General features: G+C 41.1%; 1 protein-coding gene and 1 non-coding gene across 10 annotated transcripts in view; one reads left to right on the top strand and one right to left on the bottom strand.

The window, feature by feature from the left end:
- Window positions 1–21127, bottom strand: part of ATP9B (ATPase phospholipid transporting 9B (putative)) — a 156123-nt gene that overhangs the window by 113535 nt on the left and 21461 nt on the right. For 8 of the 9 annotated variants that reach the window (XR_011252450.1, XR_011252449.1, XM_069569205.1 and 5 more), the window contains exons 3-5: window positions 16920–17070; window positions 10779–10892; window positions 9865–9973 (exon numbers count right to left, since the gene is read on the bottom strand). Coding sequence is in view for 7 of the 9 variants with exons in the window: in XM_069569205.1 (XP_069425306.1) it covers window positions 9865–9973; window positions 10779–10892; window positions 16920–17070 (374 nt within the window). In the remaining 2 variants the exon portion in view is untranslated. Of the gene's footprint in view, window positions 1–9864; window positions 9974–10778; window positions 10893–16919; window positions 17071–18386; window positions 18485–21127 lie in introns of all 9 variants that reach the window. The other variant, XM_069569208.1, reaches the window with a different exon arrangement.
- Window positions 18455–18561, top strand: LOC138428569 (U6 spliceosomal RNA). The gene has a single exon (XR_011252507.1). It is a non-coding gene; the product is annotated as a U6 spliceosomal RNA (small nuclear RNA).

Below are 21127 nucleotides of genomic sequence, written 5' to 3' on the forward strand. Positions count from 1 at the left end.
AGGAGACGAGAAGCTGATGTGGACAAGGTGAGACGCCGCTGGACAGCTAACGAGCCCTGGTCCAGGCCCTGCTCCCTGTGATTCCCTCTCCCCTCTGTCTCCCTCCCTCTCCGGGTCTCCCTCCCTCTGTCCATCTTCCCTTTTAGGACCAGCAATAGCCATGTAGCTCTATTTTAATATTTTTGTCAAAACTGCTGTTTTGATATGAGAAAAGATCCACTTCTTTTACAGTCAGTTTATTCTGAAAGCTAAAAGAACAAGAGGTAAGTTCTTATTACATTTGTTCATATTATAAAAACTAATGTTACCAGTCATTACTTGACTTATAGACTAAATTCAGCTCATTATAAAGCCTTATTTCCTAAATATCTCTGAATGCAGCTGAGTTTCAACCACATCAGTTCCTAATTATTTGTTTTGAGGATATCAAAAAGCTTTGTAAATATTATATTTCTGCTGTTCCATTTTTTCACATTCCTCAATTATACAATAAATACATAAGGGCTGAGTTACTTTCCTAGAGGGAGGTGAAGCTACTTTTTATTACTATTATAAAATAACAATGTACTTCAGAATTACATGTGAAGCAATCTTAAGATATCGTCATAAGAGGTAAGTATCTGTTTATTAATAGCCAAAAAACTTTCCCTTTTTTTCAGCTGGTTCCTTCAAGCTTCATGTCTGTACTCCCACTGCTGTGTTTTCTATAGCTAAGCATCAGGCAGCAAAGACATACCACTGAGCTCATTCTTCCTGTGTACTGTTGCTGTTCAATTGCCAAGTCCTGTCTACCTCTTTGTGACCCCATGGACTACAGCACGCCAGGCTTCCCTGTCCTTTAACTCAACACAATTCCCATCTTATCATTTAATTTTATGCTGTGCTACTATCCAATCCACTTTCCCTTCCTCCTGCTTTTTTACATGATAATAGAACTAGATGAAAAATTAAGCGTTACGCTCATTCTCACCCCAAGCCCTCTGTTATTTGACAGTCACTTAGAAGATGACCGAATCTGCAGCGCGTGTGCTACTTCTCCACAGCTGACCTCACAGTCGCCTTCTGCTTTCCCCCACCTCGGCTCCCTCTGCTCCTGCTCTAGTCTGGCACTTTATCCTATGACTATGTGATGCCCATGCTGGTTCTCACAGGTTCTCTGCATTCGCTGTTCCTTTCAGCTGAAACCCATCCCTCCGCAGATCTCCTGACTTACACAGTAACACTACCCCATGAAGCCTCTAGAGCAGGTATAAGCAGCAGCAGGATTCTATACAGACTGCTACACATGTGCTTAAAATGCTACATCGCTATAAATCTTCAAACACCTGACAGTCTACCAAATTTCCGATCCTGTGCACTTCAAGGACATTTAGTTTGTTCTTCACAAACGCATATCCAAACTTAACCCATTTTAAAAGAAGACAAGGACTATATAACCATTCTACCCATCATCAGTTGAAATGGGTCAAATGTCAGAATGGGTTAAAGAGAACAGAACCATAAAAGCCACATCTAACCAGATACAGATATCAACAAATAACAATGAAAATGTATTCACTGCTTATTTCCCAACAAAACACATGCAACGTGGTAAGAGTGAGAGATAATGATGTAACTTTCTAAAAAGCACTTGCTCACAGATAAGGAGCCCCTGGAAGGCCACACAGCTGAGACGAAGAGCACCACAGCTGAGCAGATGACCACCCGCAGCACCAGCAGGCTGGCTGGCTGGTCCTCATTACTGGGGGGAATGGTACTCTCCCCCACCTTTCTTCACATCTTAAGTAGGAGCCTAATTTAACACAGATTATGAAGTGGGTAGCCGTCTCTGGGGTCACACAGAGTCGGATACGACTGAAGTGACTTAGAAGCAGCAGCTGGGATTAAAAGTGGGTAGCTGGGAAACAGTATATTAATTATGTTATGTTATATTATGTTATAAGGTTGGCCCAAAAGTTCATTCCATTTTTCATAAGATCTTATGGAAAAAACCAAATGAACATTTTGGCCAACCCAATATATTAAGAGAGACTTATAATTCAGAAGAAAACCCAAAATATTGTTGGGAAGAAATTTTAAAACACCTAAATAAAAGAATAGGTATATTTCATTCATGGATCAGAACACTTTAATACTATTAAAGGGCCAATTTGCCCCAAAATTTTACCTACAGATTCAATGCAATTAAAATCCTAGCAGGCTACTTTTTAATAGAAATTGACAAAGCAATTCTAAAAGTCACATGGAAATTCAAAGGATGCAGTTCAGCCAAAACAACTCTGAGAATGAAAACACAAAGCCGGAGGGCAGACACTGCTGTGCTCCAGAATTATTAATACTATGAAACAACAGTAATCCAGAGCACTGTTTTAGCATAAAGAGAAACAAACAGATCAACAGAGTGAAGAGAGAGTCCAGAAATAAACACATACATGGAAGACAACTGCTTATTGACTAAACTATAAGGCCATGAGGTGGGAAAGAGGTCACTTTCTTGAAAAATGGTGCCAGAAACACCACCACCCACACCTGGTACTGATACAAAAATTTACTCGAAATAGATATGTGATATACACAGCAAACTCTAAAACCGAAACCTTATAAAAGAAGAAACACTGGGGAAACGGAACAGAAAGCCTTTGTGAAAGTTCCTCAGGAACCTCACAGTGTTTCGTGTTTCTCAGAGAACACAAGAGAAAAATGAGACATGACAACACCTGGTGGAGGGTAGGAAGGAGAGGGAATGGGAGAGGCCTCCTGATGCGAGAGTGTACTGCGATGAAACACCCTTTACAACTGGTATGGATGTGGCCCAGAGATTTGGATGAATCAGTGGAACAGCACAGAAACTAGAGAAAAGGGCCAAAACAAATCGAATACATTTCTCAAAGATCTGAGGAAAATTAAGAACTCGTTTTAAAGTAACTTACTGACCATTTGAGGGGGAAAAACGGTAGATCCCTTCTTCACATAATACCTTAGTAAAATTCCAAGTCCAAAAAAATAAAAACACAGGAACATTGTAAGGAAATTAAGATGGCTGCTTACAGAACACTGGGATTGAACAGATTTTCTAAGATTAAAGTAAAAACCACAAAGATCAGAAGAGCTGCCTACAAAAAACTAAAAAGGTATCTACATGTTTAAAAAATGAAAAAAAATTAATCAAACAACATAAAACTATTTGCCACATCTGATGCGGTGGAAAACAGTCCTCCTGCCAGTACAGGAGATACAAGAGACCCAGGTCTAATCTCGGGGTAGGGGGACCCCCTGGAGGAGGAGATGGCAACCCACCCCAGCACTCTTCCCCGGCGAATCCCATGGCCAGAGGAGCCTGGCGGGCCATGGGCCAGAGGGCCGCCAAGAGTCAGACATAACTGAGTGTGCACACACAGAAATTCTAATAAGGTAGAGATGAGCACGGGAGCAAAGGAAGAATAGACTTTCATAAAAGAGAAGAGACAGTTAAGTTAAAAGAGAAATAGCAAGCAAAAACAGTGAGAGTGTCTCTCATCAAACTGGAAATTTAAAAAACTGGGGACCTGGGAGTCTAGTCACTAAAGAAAGCTGCAGAGCAAGCCAGACTCCAGAGGGAGCGGAGGATACTCCCCGCATCTACACACACACGCTGATCTGCATGAGAAGGCACTCTGTAGGTGCCAGTATTCTTTAAAGTTATGTCCCATAGTTTCCAGGCCCTAATCTCCAAACAAAGTAATAAAAACTGCTAAATGTTTAACATCATGAAGAAATGAATTCATACAGGTCCTCTCAGGGTGACCTAAGGAAAAATACCAGTTATGCAGGAAACGAGTACACACATCCACTCCTGCCCGTGTACCCAGTCCTGAAGATACATGTCTACCGTGACATAGCCAGAGAGCCAAACACAGAAGGTGATAAATCTGAAGTGCCTCTTGGTACCTGACACACAGTAGCTGACTGATAAATATCAGTGCAGAGTCAAAATGAAATAATGCATGCTGAGTATTCTTGAATGAATACTGGAATAATTATTTTCAAATGCAGAACACAGACAAGAAAAATGACTTAGTGAAAGTGATATAACGCATAGACAGTATGTAAAAGGCACAAAAGAGGGATTTTCAAATCTCTTGATTTTCAAGGAAAAATTATTACTGATAAATGGAGACAATTTCACTAGAAGATGAGAAAATTTCATTGAAACATTTCATAAAAATCTTTTTAGCATAAAAAATGTAAGAATGTTAACAAGTATGGGACAACACAGTATTGATACTGAGTCAAAGATGCCCAAAAATGTAGGCATAAAGAACATCTCTTTCTGAACTCTGCATAGGTAAGGTTCCTTTTTGGCAAGGAACCTGGATCACAAGAAACAAGTAAATATGCAAATTGTCTCTCTCATATTCACACACACAAACACAAGTGATTTACACAAGCCTCCAGTCATAATCTCTCCCTCTCCTAGGTTTGAAACATGTTAAACAACAAAATGCCAGAATGAATAAAAGAAATAACTAAGATATCCTGGGAAAAACAACCACCATAAGCTGTACGAAGGACCCAGCAGCAGCACAGAATTAATTCAAGTTCATTTCTAAACATCAAGTTCCACGCTAGCTTTAGGTTTTAAATCTGGGAAATGGCTGACATGACTTAGCCCTGCTGAGTTCTGGTGGCTGCTGAGAACACAGACAAATAAACGAAGACTTCTGGGTTGATCTCATCTGCTAGAAAACAGACTGCGTGCGTTCTGTGAAAAATGTTCATGACCGATCCATGTTTGAATTTCATGAGCTTATTGTGGTAGCTGACACACAGTGGGTACTTAGTAAACAAATGTGGAAATTAATTGTGAACTAGCCAACTGGATGAAGACAAGCAAGGTATACAATCTACAAACCACTCCTTAGCAACAGGAAAAAAAACAGCATTGATTCCAAGAATCCAAAAGCAGAATGGCCACACAATTCAAACTTCTTCATCGGGAATTTTTGCAAAAGCTGCCAAGAAGCAGGAAAGTCTACATTACTCTCTTCTGTGACTCTCCTCTGTTGCTACTCCCTAGGAGATAAAGCATAACACAAGCAGTCACAAACAGGGAGACAGGAAGGAAGGGGGAAGCAACAGGTATGGAAAATTCCCACCCAAGAAAAGCAGTTTATGAGGCAATGAAATAAAGAGCAAACTAAAAATCATTCAGTATTCACTGAGATCACATGCCACAGTCAAAATACTCTCTGCTTCCAAACACAGCACCTTCAAGATGTTAGCAAGTGGAAGTGGTTTTCCTTTTCAAAAGAAAAAATACAACACACTAAGTTTTCTCAGTGTATTTCTACAAGAATGTGCTTGAGAACCCCAAATAAGAACAATGCAAATGCTGTAAAATGCTACAACAGACTACAGTGAATCACAGAGGCAAGAGCCATCAATGCCATTCAAAGAACAGGCAACTGTGAAACACTAGAAGTTACGTAGGCAGCAAATATTCTCGATAAGAAAATATGTTTTAAACTATACTCAGCAATAAGCATAAACTCCATTTTTTTACATTCTAAATTTTACTCACCAATCATCTTTAGCAGAATAACCAATCACAAAGCAACATGCCACAGATGAAAAAACACTGGACTTGAGGTCAGCAGGTCCAGGTTCAAACAAACTCCACCCAGAAGGATGGCCACTCAGGGCAGACCATTCTGCACAAGCCCCAGGCTGCTCACTGTCACTGAGACAACGCCAGCCGCCTGGGGGTTGTCGTGTGAGTGAGTACAGGGGATTTTCTCTGACACACTCGGGCGTCAAGCAGCACCAGCTGTCGTGACTGTCACCCACGTGTGAAATGTCCACTGCTCAGGTCACAGGCAACAATGACCAATTTTTTAAAAAGGTAAATTTTCATTTGTATTTGAAATGAAACTAGTAAAACTGTTTTAGAGTATTTTGAGTTCAAATAATACAGAACTGTAAAATATACATACTTCCCGGGTGGCTCAGTTGGTAAAGAATCTGCCTGAAATGAGGGAGACCCGGATTTGATCCCTGGGTCGGGAAGATGCCCTGGAGAAGGGAATGGCAACCCACTCCAGTATTCTTGCCTGGAAAATCCCATGGACGGAGGAGCCTGACGGGCTATAGTCCATGGGGTCGCAAAGAGTCGGACATGACTAAGTGACTAAACCACACAAAAGATATATACCAGTCTGTCTTCCTCAACAGTTTATACTCAGTGCAAATGACACAAAAGCAGCCACTTTAGGGTAAATAATTCAGTGGCATTTAGTACATTCAAAGTATTCTACAACCAACTCTACCAAGTTCCACAAGGCGCTCGCCACCGCCAGAGAAGCCCTTGCCCACTGAGGACGGCAGCCCACCCCCGCTTCCCCGGCCACAGCAGCCACACCTGTGCTCTATTAACTTACCTGTTCTGTGAGCTTCAAGAGCGACATCGCCCAAGACGCGACCTCCGGTACCTGACTCTCTCACACAGCACAGCGTTTTCAGGGTGCATTCACGTTCTGTCATGTATCAGTATTTCATTAACTTTCATAGCTGAATAATATCCCAGGCCACGAAGAGACCATCAATCCCTCGCCCTTCATCCACTGACGGACAACCGACGTCCCCGCCTTCTGCCAACCCTATGTAGTGCCGTGACAAGCGGGGGTGTGTGTGCTTCTGCTTGAGCTCCTATCCTTAATTCTAAACCTATCTGGGCAGGTCTCCATTTCGCCTTCACTTCTGAGTGACAGCTTTACTAGATACAGAATTTCTGTTGACAGTTTTCCCTTCTCCAACTCCTTCTGCCCTCCAGCCTCTGATGAGAAGCCTGCAGCGTGCTCATCAGCGCCGAGGACCCTGTCTGGAGGAGCCGCCTCTCGAGCTGCTCGTGGCCCCGGGGCTTAGACCATGTGATGATGCTATGTCTCGGTGTGGGTCTCCATTCTGACCCTCCTGGGCGTTAGGGAACTTCTTCAGCGTGTAGATTTGTATATTTTGTCAGAACGGGGGTCAGTGGCCATATCCCTTCACATCTCCCCTCTCCTCAGCACACACTCCTCTGGGCGCCTCAGTACCGCTGACGCTGCCCCACAGGCCTCTCAGGACCTGCTCACTGCCCTTGCTTCTCCCCCTCTCCTCAGACTGTCAGGCTGGACCATTTTCAGTGACCGGAGGCTCAGGCTCACTGAGCCGTCTTCTGCCAGCTCAAGTCTGCTACTGAAAAGTCTCTGGTGAGTTTCTCTTTCATTTACTGTATTTTTCAGTACCAGAATTTCTTGCCTTTTTTTTAAAAATACTGACATACCTTTACAGATATGCTCTATCTGCCAACACACTGTTCTGGTATCTTTCAGCATCTGTCCACTATCTCCCTTAGCTTTAGAACATAACTGAGGTGGGTGAGGTTTATGTTTGTCTAGGAAGTCCAATGTCTGGGCTTCCTCAGAGACAGTTTTTGTTAATGTCTTCTGTGAAATGCATTCTCTGTAATTTTTTGTGGAAACCCAGGCATTTTGAGTATTATCATCTGATAACTCAGGAAGTGAAATATTTCCCCCTTTTGGGTTTGCTCTGCTGCTTAGTATATGCTGTAGCCATGTATATATCTGGTGACTTTTCTAAACTATTTTTATGAAGCATGTATTCTTCGTCACATGCGGTCTCTCAAGTCTTTTTTACTTTAGCTTATATTCAACCAGTGTTTGAAAGAGATCTCCTTGCATGTGAGGAAAAAGGAGGCGGTGGAGGGAGGAAGCGAAGGGAGCAAGGACAAAGACAGGAGCAGGCACAGCTGCTCACAGCCTCCACAGACCACGGTTCCGTGCGGGGGCCCTGGTTGCAGCTCCGCCTCAGCCTTCGCTTCTGCCTGCCCTGAGCCTGCATCCAGCCTTGAGCATGGCTTTCAAACTGCTCCCCACCACACACAAACCCCCAGGCCAACAGGAGCACTTCAGATTCCCTCCCGATTCTTCCTGCCTGGCTGTGACAGCTAGTGTGTGAGCCCGGCTGTGGTATCTCTGCCCAGCTGCTGCGGCTGGGACCCAGCCTAGACTATAAGTGACGCCTGCAGCTTTCCTGCCCAGAGTTGCAGGTTAGGTGAGAGACAGCCAAGCCAACTGGGTCAGTCCTTCAGGTAGCCCCCACACAGGTTAGACAGACAAAAACGATTCACCACAATAAGCTCTGCTCCGCACTTTTCAGAGTCAGCGTCCAGAGTCCCAAATTAGGATCTGGCTACTGCCATCTTCAAGGAGGGTGCCATGACGAGGACAGGTTGGAGCAAGGGCAGGTCAAAACACCAAGGAGCTTTCCTACTATTTTCAAGTGGCCTTTTCCTGGATTCAATAATCCCCTAGATGCTGTAAGGCTCTGACGTTTTTCAGAGTCCTGACAAGTTAGCTCTGCCAGGTCCTGATTGATCTGTGGAGCTGCCTACTCTTCATTTTGCTGACATCACTGCACTGTTCATTTGTGAATGACACAATCAGTGCACAGAAACAAATCTCTGCTCAGCCCAAATTTCACAATATAAAACAACAGAAAACACAAGCCAAGATCTACACTGTATTCTAAAACAGACGAACCAAAGACATACCTAATTTACCTGGCCATTCTGGGGAGTCTTTTCCCCAGAACTAAAGCTTACCTTCTTTTTTATACAACACACCTTTCCTCTACCATGCCAATATTTAAAGCATCAAAGCTTTTTAATAATTAAATTTTCAATTCAATTGAGAAAGCATAATATTTTCAACAAGTGACACTGGGACAACTTGGCATCCACATGCAAAAGGATGTGGAGTGACACCACATACAAATGGACATGGGTCACGCACCTGAGTGCAATGCTCCAACTATAAAACTCCTGAAAGAAAGTATGGGAGGAAGTCTTTGCAACTTTGGGTTGACAAACTATTTCTTAGATACAACCCCAAAATATAAGCAACAAAAGAAAAAACAAACAGATGAACTTGGGACTTAATGAAAATAAAAACTTTTGTGCATCAGGGAACACCGTCAAGAAAGAAAAAACACAACCCACAGAACAAGACAACATAGTTCCAAATCATATACATCCAACAAGGGACTAAAACCCACTCCACTCTGAACTCTGCTTCCAGACAGGCTCCGAGGTGCTATGAGTCTTCATGGAGTTTCTCTCTGGCACCTTTTCCTGTCCTCATCCTTATCATAACAGCTTCACACATTCCCTCCCTATCACACTGCCTTTTTTCTACAGTGGACTGAAAACCAAAGAAACAACTCTTAACACATAAACCAGACAAGGGCGCAAGCCCAGAGTGAAGGGTGTGGGGGAGCCAGCGCACACCGGCTTCCATTTTGGATATCGGCATCTGTTTCGGTGCTAGAGGCCCTATTCCCCAGGTATAATTAATTTCAGGCCCTGGCACCAGACGTCTGGTCCTGATGACTGTGTTTAAAACAAACTGCAAAGACAGACTTTAAATGAGACGATGCTATGCTTTACAATGTGTACACATAAGTCGGGTTTCATGTGTGTCTAGTACACACAAGCATTCTATACAAACTGTAACACAGCATATATGTAACTATATATAAACATACACATATACACACACCTGTATATGTACCTGTACATGCATGTGTTTAACGGTGTGCGTATACATTTATATTCATACATACATACATACATTCAAGCATCGAGAGAATAATAATCTATCCTGAAATCATATGCATTCATATTATTATAGGAAAATTAGGTAGGTAACATGTAATTGCATAATACTATTTTCAGTAACAAAACTAAGACGTTTTCTTGCATTTATGCTCAGTCTAGAATGATGATCACATGAACCAGTGGTAAACTGGATTAAGTGTCTTGCTCACCTCTTACTGTAAGCTTGCTGTACAGTTGTGAGTTCACTTCCTTGTCTCGCTGGAAACGCCGAAATTCATCAACTGCTTCTCTCATGATAGTAACAGCCAAGACAAACCCCTTTAAACAAAACAAAGTATTTGAGAAAATTGGACTTTAGCAAAAAAGGGAAAATTCTTTTACTATTTAGTTTTACATTTTTCCTTCAATTTATACTAGTTGTGAAGCATACAATAAATGAAAACAAAAAATGACAGAAAGTAACAAGCACTACAAAAGGAACACAGTAACGCAGTGTACCCAAAAGAACTTCTAAAACTCACATCTAAAATAGGTACTTCAAGTTAAACACGAGAAAACCACCTCCAGTGAGGAGAAAAGAGAGAAAACAGAGGCAGAAGTCACCTGTGTTTCCTCTGCACGGCCGTGTGGCCGGTTAGGACTGCAGGGTCAGCCTGAGGGCTCCCCACTGAGTGACCCATGCACACACAGACAGCGGCCCCATCCCACTCGGGAGGAAACCTGACAGCCCACCACCCCGTGGGCGCCTCCCACCACAGCCGCACGTCCATATGCTCCAGCAGCATCGTGCAACTGCTGTGCCCTCTGCCCAACACCTACTCCGCACACGGCGCCTGCTCTCTCCCAACACAGGAGGGAGCTGGGCTGGGACATGGAGCTGCCCCCCCCGGGGCCCGAGAGAACCCCCAGCCCCACCAGCCAAAGTGCTTTGTAATGTTTCCAGCCGACCTAGCTGGAGGGCTGCAGAGGACCCTAGAAACCCTTTAACAAAGTGCAGTGACACACAGCAACAATGCCACATTTCAAAAATCTGATCAATTTATCTTTTAATCACCCGAATTCTTAAAACTGTATTTTAAATACTTAATAATTTAACTTAATTTCAAAATCTTTTTCTTTTTACCAGAGGAGCCCAGTAGGTGTAGAGATACCCTATTTTCAGTGCTGGTACAAACTGTGAGCAGGATACTATCAGAAAATAGAGATTCAAGAAAAACTTGAATTGTTCATATAAAACCTAAAAAGAAAAAGAAAAAAAAATCAATATAATATCTTCAAGAAAAATGTTTCAGACCTTAATTAAAATCAGCATAATATCTAACTATTTCCACCAACACTGAGAATATACCGAGTCACAATAAACTTAATTTTGACAATGGCTTTCTAATAACTAAATCACAAAAAAGAGCTAAGATTACCTCAAATTATATTTAAAATAAACTGAAAAAAAGACAGATTTCAACTATGTTAAACCTTTTTGTTTTCTGTTTCCTTGTATGCAGTCTTCCACAAATCTCTACATGCATATCACCCAAGACACACAGGAAAACCTTCCCAATGTTAGTAAGTCATAAATTCAGAAAATCTTTTAGGAAAGTGGTGCAACCTTATATTTATGAAGTGGTAAACAGTCAAACATGACAGCCACATTTTTTGAATGTGAACATTAGGTACCTTCACAAAGATCCAGTGAATAAGCAAATCATTTATAGGGATAAGCAAATCATTCACAGACATAAAAAAACACTAATCTCTTGCATTTACTTCCCTCAAAGTATAAGAAATGAAAACATATAAAAATACATAAATTATAGACCAATTTTTATGAAGAAAACTACCTGTATATTTTTTATAGTCTCTTGGTAGTTGATCTTAAACAGTATTTTCAAATATAAACTAAATTAAAATCATCATTCAATAGCATCTTTTAGGAATGCAAATCCTGTATTTTCATTTTTGTTTCTTAATTCAAACAGAATAATCCTTAAGGAAATCTAAGATCTAGTATATTAACAGACTTCTACTCACAAATGCCTCACTTATTAGATTTAAATTGAAAATCAAAATGGAACAAAACTCGTGTTTAAAGATGGGAATACCTTAAATAGCACACTACAATTATAATGAAACTTACAAACTTGCAAATTATAAATCAAAATCTCCTTGGATGCCATTTTAAAATACAACTTGGAATGCATGGAAATTTTAACAAGGGCAGAGCAATGGGTTAAGTCCTTACTGTTGACTTAAAGAGGCTGGAATCACAGTTTTTATATAATGAAGCTGTATACATCATCACACAATTATGTGTGTGACTGAAAAATCAGTTACATTGATAACACGTTTGTATTTATAATCACATTCAATTGCTGTCTAAAATGTTTTGAATCATTTCATAAATTAATCTCAGCAGGAAAGAAAGCTCTCTTTTTCCTCAGTGATTTCTTTAAAATCTCAGTTAGCATAAATTATATCTATTAGCAATTCAGAAACTGCCATTCGTGCTAAAAATGGCATAGAATTCCTACTGTGCAATTACCAAATGTTTCTAAAATACTACATTTTAGATGAAAAGACTAATTTAAGAGATAATCTAAGGAAAAAGTCATTCCCACGGTAACAGTGGTACAGACACATCAACAGGTCTCTTCAGGACAGCCATCCTGAAGGCTGTGTGAACTCATTCAGATCAAAAACTAAGCTGCACTGCCCCCCTTGGACACTGCAATTAAGACTCTATTTCTATTGTCTGCTGAGTGAACTCAGAGGGCGTCAGAAAAATGTACAGTATTTAGCCAGTCTGGGAGTATTTAATAATTTAAACCTAAGGAGAAAACAGCAGCTTCATTCAATAAAGATGAGAATATTTATCTGCCTGGAAGACAGTTTACATTTTATTGTCCTGACAAAAGAGCAGTCTTTTAATTATGGAGGCATTAGTTTTGCGTGTTTTAATAAAGAAGCATATTAGACATCAAGCATCTGACAACTACTGGATGGATGGGGGCGGAGAGTGATACTAATCAATGCCCAATATAAAGTCAGCATGGTTAGTTAAATAAAAACATGAAAGCTAAAGCAGCCCTCATTTCACATAATTGAGTATTTTTTACAAAACAGTATAAGACCTAATACTTAAAACGTGTTAAAAACTTTGATAATGGAAAAATAATCAGCACTAGCTTTCTTTGCCTTTAGAAAGATAAATAAATCTATTAAAATAGGGAATGAGGCAAAAATAAATCAACTACTCTAAATACATATAATCTCAGCTTTATAATTTAAGACAAAAATATCACTGGCAACAACAAAAAGTAATAAATATTTAAATTTCAGAATTTAAAGTTAGCATAATACCTAATTAAAGATAACTACGGATATAATAATAAAACAAGGCCAGAAATGTATAATGTGAAGTAGAAAACAAATCTAAAAGTGCTTGTAGATATTCTGCTGCTCAGTCATGTTTGTGTAAAAAGTTATTTTACTTAGATTGTGACAGCCTTCAGTTCAGTTGTGTCTGATTCTTTCCGACACCATGGACTACAGCACACCGGGCCTCACCTGTCCATCACCAGCTCCCGGAGTTTAGTCAAACTCATGTCCACTGAGTCAGTGATGCCATCTAACCATTTCAGCCTCTGTCACCCCCTTCTCCTCTCCCCTTCAATCTTTCCCAGCAACAGGTTCTTTTCAAAAGAGTCAGTTCTTCACATCAGGTGGCCAAAGAATTGGATTTCAGCTTCACCATCAGTCCTTCCAATGAATATTCAGGGCTGATCTCCTTTAGGATGGACTAGTTGGATCTCCTTGCAGTCCAAGGGACTCTCAAGAGTCTTTTCCAACACCACAGTTCAAAAGCATAAATTCTTTGGCGCTCAGCTTTCTTTATAATCCAACTTTCATATCCATACATGACTGCTGGAAAAACCATAGCCTTGACGAGATGGACCCTTACTGGCAAAGTAATTTCTCTGCTTCTGAATATGCTGTCTAGGTTGGTCATAACTTTTCTTCCAAGGAGCAAGCATCTTTTAATTTCATGGCTGCAGTCACCATCTGCAGGGATTTTGGAGCCCAAAAAAATAAAGTCTGACACTGTTTCCACTGTTTCTCCATCTATTTCCTATGCCATGATCTTCGTTTTCTGAATGTTGAGCTTTAAGCCAACCTTTTCACTCTCCTCTTTTACTTTCATCAAGAGGCTTTTTAGTTCCTGTTTACTTTCTGCCATAAGGGTGGTGTCATCGGCATATCTGAGGTTCTTGATATTTCTCCCGGCAATCTTGATTCCACCTTGTGTTTCTTCCAGTACAGTGTTTCTCATGATGTACTCTGCATATAAGTTAAATAAGCAGGGTGACAATATACAGCCTTGACGTACTCCTTTTCCTATTTGGAACCAGTCTGTTGTTCCATGTCCAGTTTGAACTGTTGCTTCCTGGCCTGCATACAGGTTTCTCAAGAGGCAGGTCAGGTAGTCTGGGATTCCCATCTCTTTCAGAATTTTCCACAGCTTATTGTGATTCACACAGTCAAAGGCTTTGGCATAGTCAATAAAGCAGAAATAGATGTTTTTCTGGAACTCTCTTGCTTTCTCCACGATCCAGGGGATCTCTGGTTCCTCTGCCTTTTCTAAAACCAGCTTGAACATCAGGAAGTTCACGGTTCACGTATTGCTAAAGCCTGGCTTGGAGAATTTTGAGCACTACTTTGCTAGCGTGTGAGATGAGTGCAATTGCGCGGTAGTTTGAGCATTCTTTGGCATTGCCTTTCTTTGGGATTGGAATGAAAACTGCCCTTTTCCGGTCCTATGGCCACTGCTGAGTTTTCCAAATTCGCTGGCATAGACTGCAGCACTTTCACAGCATCACCTTTCAGGATTTGAAATAGCTCTACTGGAATTCCATCACCTCCACTAGCTTTGTTCTTAGTGATGCTTTCTCAGGCCAGCTTGATTTTACATTCCAACATGTCTGGCTCTAGATGAATGATCACACCATCCTGATTATCCAGGTCATGAAGATCCTTTTTGTACAGTTCTTCTGTGTATTCTTGCCATCTCTTCTTAATATCTTCTGCTTCTGTTAGGTCCATACCATTTCTGTCCTTTATCGAGACCATTTTGCATGAAATGTTCCCTTGGTATCTCTAATTTTCTTGAAGAGATCTCTAGTCTTTCCCATTCTGTTGTTTTCCTCTATTTCTTTACACTGATCACTGAAGAAGGCTTTCTTATCTCTTCTTGCTATTCTTTGGAACTCTGCATTCAGATGCTTATATCTTTCCTTTTCTCCTTGGCTTTTCACCTCTCTTCTTTTCACAGTTATTTGTAAGGCTTCCCCAGACAGCCATTTTGCTTTTTTGCATTTCTTTCCCATGGGGATGGTCTTGATCCCTGTCTCCTGTACAATGTCACGAACCTCATTCCATAGTTCATCAGGCACTCTATCTATCAGATCTAGGCCCTTAAATCTATTTCTCACTTCCACTGTATAATCATAAGGGATTTGATTCAGGTCATACCTGAATGGTCTAGCGGTTTTCCCTGCTTTCTTCAATTTAAGTCTGAATTTGGTAACAAGGAGTTTGTGGTCTGAGCCACAGTCAGCTCCTGGTCTTGTTTTTGACAACTGTATAGAGCTTCTCCATCTTTTGCTGCAGAGAATATAATCAATCTGATTTCGGTGTTGACCAACTTGTGATGTCCATGTGTAGTCTTCTCTTGTGTTGTTGGAAGAGGGTGTTTGCTATGACCAGTGCATTATCTTGGCAAAACTCTATTAGTTTTTGCCCTGCTTCATTCCACATTCCAAGGCCAAATTTGCCTATTACTCCAGGTGTTTCTTGACTTCTTACTTTTGCATTCCAGTCCCCTATAATGAAAAGGACATCTTTTTTGGGTGTTAGTTCTAAAAGGTCTTGTAGGTCTTCATAGAACCGTTCAACTTCAGCTTCTTCAGTGTTACTGGTTGGGACATAGACTTGGATAACTGTGATATTGAATGGTTTGCCTTGGAAACGAACAAAGATCACTCTGTCGTTTTTGAGATTGCATCCAAGTACTGCATTTCAGACTCTTCTGCTGCCCATGATGGCTACTCCATTTCTTCTGAGAGATTCCTGCCCACAGTAGTAGATATAATGGTCATCTGAGTTAAATTCACCCATTCCAGTCCATTTTAGTTTGCTGATTCCTAGAATGTCGATGTTCACTCTTGTCATCTCCTGTCTGACCACTTCTAATTTGCCTTGATTCATGGACCTGACATTCCAGCTTCCTATGCAATATTGCTCTTTACAGCATCGGACCTTGCTTCTATCACCAGTCACATCCACAGCTGGGTATTGTTTTTGCTTTGGCTCCATCCCTTCATTCTTTCTGGAGTTATTTCTCCACTGACCTCCAGTAGCATACTGGGCACCTACTGACCTGGGGAGTACCTCTTTTGGTATCCAATCATTTTGCCTTTTCATACTGTTCATGGGGTTCTCAAGGAAGAACACTGAAGTGGTTTGCCATTCCCTTCTCCAGTGGACCACATTCTGTCAGACCTCTCCACCATGACCACCCATCTTGGGTTGCCCCACGGGCATGGCTTAGTTTCATTGAGTTAGACAAGGCTGTGGTCCTAGTGTGATTAGATTGACTAGATTTCTGTGAGTATGGTTTCTGGAGAATGTTGGACCTCACTAAAAAGATACGCCACGTCCAAGGGCAAAGGAGAAGCCCCAGCAAGACGGCAGTAGGGGTGAAATCGCATTTAGAATCAAACCCCTTACCCCCCAGAGATGCTCAGAGGGCTCAAACAAACCTAGTGTGCAACAGGACCCAGAGACGCCAGAGACTTGAGCCAGAAATGTGCTTGAGTGACAGCCTTAGCAGGCTTTAAACATTATATACACTCAACATTTCCCTCCAAACAAATTCCCAGTCAAAATTTATGACTTATTTTCTGGTAATTTTGTTTAGCTTTATGTGATTATTTCTATAATGATACAAATGTGATGTTTATCTGGAACTGAAGGCAATAATCAGACTATAAATTTTCTTGAGCTGAACTCTACTATGTGGCTATTAATAACATATAAGAAAACAAAAAAAGAAGAAGAAAAGTATATGAATTATTTCACAATTATCTGAAATACCCATGGTTCAAAGGTCTCTGATTTGGATATGACAGAATTAATGAGAGAAAAAAAATGAGAACAAAGTTAGTAATCTCCAATATCTAGTGCATTTTCAAGAATTTAACAATCTTACCCCAGGTATAAACGTAAATATATTATATTTCTGATTTTTTATAGAATTTCTGGGATGCTTCTCTTCACACTTTTCCGGACATCCAAGCCACACCGTACGAGCTTTCAATTCTCTCTTTCTTTGACAAATATTTATCAGCCAATCACAGCAACTGCATGAAACAAAAGATACGTGTTGTGTATGCTTTTTTAAATGTTTTACAATTAATTCTAAATATCTAGAGCCAATATTGTTTCTGACACCAGACACCAACAGCTTATCTACTGTTAAGTAGTAAGGGCTTTCTTAAAATGGGTCAGCTATACTAATTTAAATTTGACATAAAAGTACTGAAAGAGCTTATCCAAGTGTGTGATGACTCCTGGAACCTCAGGGAGACTGCCTTCCCTGTTTAAGACCCTCTCACTGGCAAAATAAAACCACTAACATTCTGAAGCAGTCAATGCTGCATATACTGAGAAAAGAGTCACCATACGTTATTGGTAATTCTCAATACACCACTGGGTGATTCTGACAAAGGCTCTTAGACATCAATTAATTAAAACGTGACCATCCAGTACTTTTGCCTGGAAAAACCCATGGACAGAGGAGCCTGGTAGGCTGCAGTCCATGGGGTCTCTAAGGGTTGGACACAACTGAGTGACTTCACTTTCACTTTTTACTTTCATGCATTGGAGAAGGAAATGGCAACCCACTCCAGTGTTCTTGCCTGGAGAATCCCAGGGACGGGGGAGCCTGGTGGGCTGCCGTCTATGGGGTCGCACAGAGTCGGACACGACTGAAGCGACTTAGCAGCAGCAGCAGCATCCTCATTTTGTCTTAGGTAGTCACTTTTTTCCTCCTCTAAAAGATGACTTTTCTAGTAGCATGAATATAAAATTAAGACTTATGACTCAATGCAATATTCTGAAAGGATACCAACACTTAATGGACTATTCAAATGGCAGTAAAAGCTTGAGTATATTTTCACATAGTTACCTTCACCTATGAGGTACAGATTTTAATGCTAAATCTACCTTTGTTGCTCCAGTAGTGCCAGGGCTCCAGGGATACAAACTCGTCCTCTTCCTGGGACGCCCCTCGTCTACTCAACCATTATATTTGAGTAGAGAGTATGAAGCTTTATACGAGAGTGGGAGAACTCTCGGATAAAACTCATGGTGGGAGAACTTTTCTTAAAATACTTCAGAAAATGATGAAAAGGTATCAAATTCATCTTTAGTAAGCATAAAATAATCACGAATTTAAACTTCAATATTAACAATTCAGTTTAATTAAAATTTCCAAAATGTAGAGAGAGAGTCACAATGGTTTATTTAGGAAGGGAAGCTGAAGCCAAGAACAACAGAACCACCGAGCAGGAGGAGGAGGCAGGCGTGCCCTACTTCACTCTGACAAAGTCAAGGGACAATGCCAGTCTCCGGAGGTATGACAACGGAAGCAGAGTCACGCGCGTAACTGACTCACGTCACATTCGCAGCAGGCCTCCCTCTGCTCCAGTCGTTCAGAGGTCATTCTTTAAGCATCACTTCACCGTGCTCGCTTCAGCAGCACACGTGCTAGAACTGGAAGGACACAGAAAAGGCCAGCGTGGCCCCTGAGCAAGGACAGCATGCAGGTGCACGAGGTGCACCACATGTGAAAAAGAAATCACCATCAATCAGAGAACACTTAGACGTGCTCTATGAGGGAATACACTAGGTGTTTATTCCTCCTGAATATCCACCAGGTTCCTGGCTGGGCTCAGAAAACCTTAGGTCTGGAAGGAGGCACAGAGCTCAATGTTTCCCTGAGGGAGGCGGGCCTTGTGCCAGGAGCTCACCGTGGACCTTGTGACCTCACAGGTGACTTCAGAGAGGTTCCCTAACCCCTACTTTGTGACTATTAGTAGCAGAGTGTCATGAATAATTTAGTTACATGCTGGAAGTCTAGGAACCTTAGTTTTTTTAATACAGAATTATAGAGAAAAAATAAACTATTGAATATGTGTTTTTAGCCTCGTGTTTTTAGCTCTCCAACATTATAGTTCAGTACAGTCGTCCAGTCGTGTCCGACTCTTCATGACCCTGTAGACTGCAGCATGTCAGGCTTCCCTGCCCATCACCAACTCCCAGAGCTAGCTCAAACTCATGTTCATCGAGTCAGTAATGCCATCCAACCATCTTATCCAACCTTACAACACTGTCACAAAAACTTGCTGTCCAATAAAGCACCCATTCTCCACGTGTGGCTATTTTAGTGTGAATTACTTACTACTTAGTAAAATAAAATGTCCAGTTCCTCAGTCACACCACCCACATTTCAAGGATTCGACAGCACCAGAGATCAAGCATACTCCCAGCATCCCCGGGAAGCCGTAGAGCACAGCTGGTGGACACGGAACACACTGCGGGCAGCATGGCAGCTGGGACAACGGTGCTCGGCAGGTGTGCATGTCCGACACAGGAGAAACCCAGCAGGAATGCATTCAGACGGGAAGTTTCTTCTCAAACAGGTGACTATCTAATCTAATGGCCTAATGTACAAAAAGTCAGACAAGTTTTAAGATGAACAAAGGACAGCCAAGCTCAGTGTTTGAAAAAATAAATATAAAACTCAAAAATTTGGATTTTCCAGAGTTTATCCTGGTATCAACATGGTCTACCAGTAAAAGGCTCTATAAATGTAATACCATGGTCTTCACCACATGACACTGTAAACATCTACTAGAATAAAAACCTCAGTATCGACACCACTATCAGCAGCACATGAAATTAACATCCCAGTAACCTCCGAACTGTCGTATTCTATAAACTCTAAATTAAATACCAAAAACACATATTCAACAGTTTATTTTTTCTCAATAATCCTATATAGAAAAAACTAAGGATCCTAGACTTCCAAAATATAACTAGATTACTCATAACACTCTGCTACGAATAGTGAAAAAGTGGTGGTTAGGGAGTCACTATAAAGTCCAAGAGATGTCAAAAAGGAGATGGCAAGAGTGAACACCAACATATTAGGAATCAGCAAACCAAAACGGACTAGAATGGGTGAATTAAACATTATATCTACTACTGTGGGCAAGAATTCCTTAGAAGAAATGGAGTAGCCATCATAGTCAACAAAAGAGTCAGAAATGCAGTCCTTGGGTGCAATCTCAAAAGCAACAGAGTGATCTCTGTTCGTTTCCAAGGCAAACCACTCAATATCACGGTAATCCAAGTCTATGCCCTGAGCAGTAATGCTGAAGAAGCTGAAGCTGAACGATTCTATGAAGACCTACAAGACCTTCTAGAACTAACACCCCAAAAAGATGTCCTTTTCATTATAGGAGACTGAAATGCAAAAGTAGGAAATCAAGAAACACCTGGAATAACAGGCAAATTTGGCCTTGGAATACAAAATGAAGCAAGGTAAAGGCTAATAAAGTTTTACCAAGAGAACACACTGGTCATAGGAAACACCCTCTTGCAACAACACAAGAGAAGACTCTACACATGGACATCACCTGATGGTCAACACCGAAAACAGACTGATTATATTGTTTGCAGCCAAAGATGGAAAAGCTCTGTACAGTCAGCAAAATCAAGAATGGGAGCTGACTGTGGCTCAGATCATGAACTCCTTACTGCCAAATTCAGACTGAATTTGACGAAAGTGGGGGAAACCATTAGACCATTCAGGTATGACCTAAATCAAATCCCTTACAATTATACAGTGGAAGTAAGAAATAAATTCAAGGGATTAGATCTGACAGACCGAGTGCCTGATGAATTATGGACGGAGGTTCGTGACATTGTACAGGAGATGGGGATCAACACCATCCCCAAGAAAAAGAAATGCAAAAAAGCAAAATGGCTGTCTGAGGAGGCCTTACAAATAGCTGTGAAAAGAAGAGAAGCAAAAAGCAAAGGAGAAAAGGAAAGATATATCCATTTGATTGCAGAGTTCCAAAGAATAGCAAGGAGATAAGAAAGCCTTCCTCAGCGATCAGTGCAAAGAAATAGAGGAAAACAACAGAATGGGAAAGACTAGAGATTTTTCAAGAAAACTAGAGATATCAAGGGAACATTTCATGCAAAGATGGGCTCAATAAAGGACAGAAATGGTATGGACCTAACAGAAGCAGAAGATATTAAGAAGAGATGGCAAGAATACACAGAAGAACTGTACAAAAAAGACCTTCACAACCCACATAATCATGATGGTATGATCACTCACCT

Source organism: Ovis canadensis, chromosome 23, assembly GCF_042477335.2.
Source record: "Ovis canadensis isolate MfBH-ARS-UI-01 breed Bighorn chromosome 23, ARS-UI_OviCan_v2, whole genome shotgun sequence".
NCBI classification, from domain to species: Eukaryota; Metazoa; Chordata; class Mammalia; order Artiodactyla; family Bovidae; genus Ovis; species Ovis canadensis.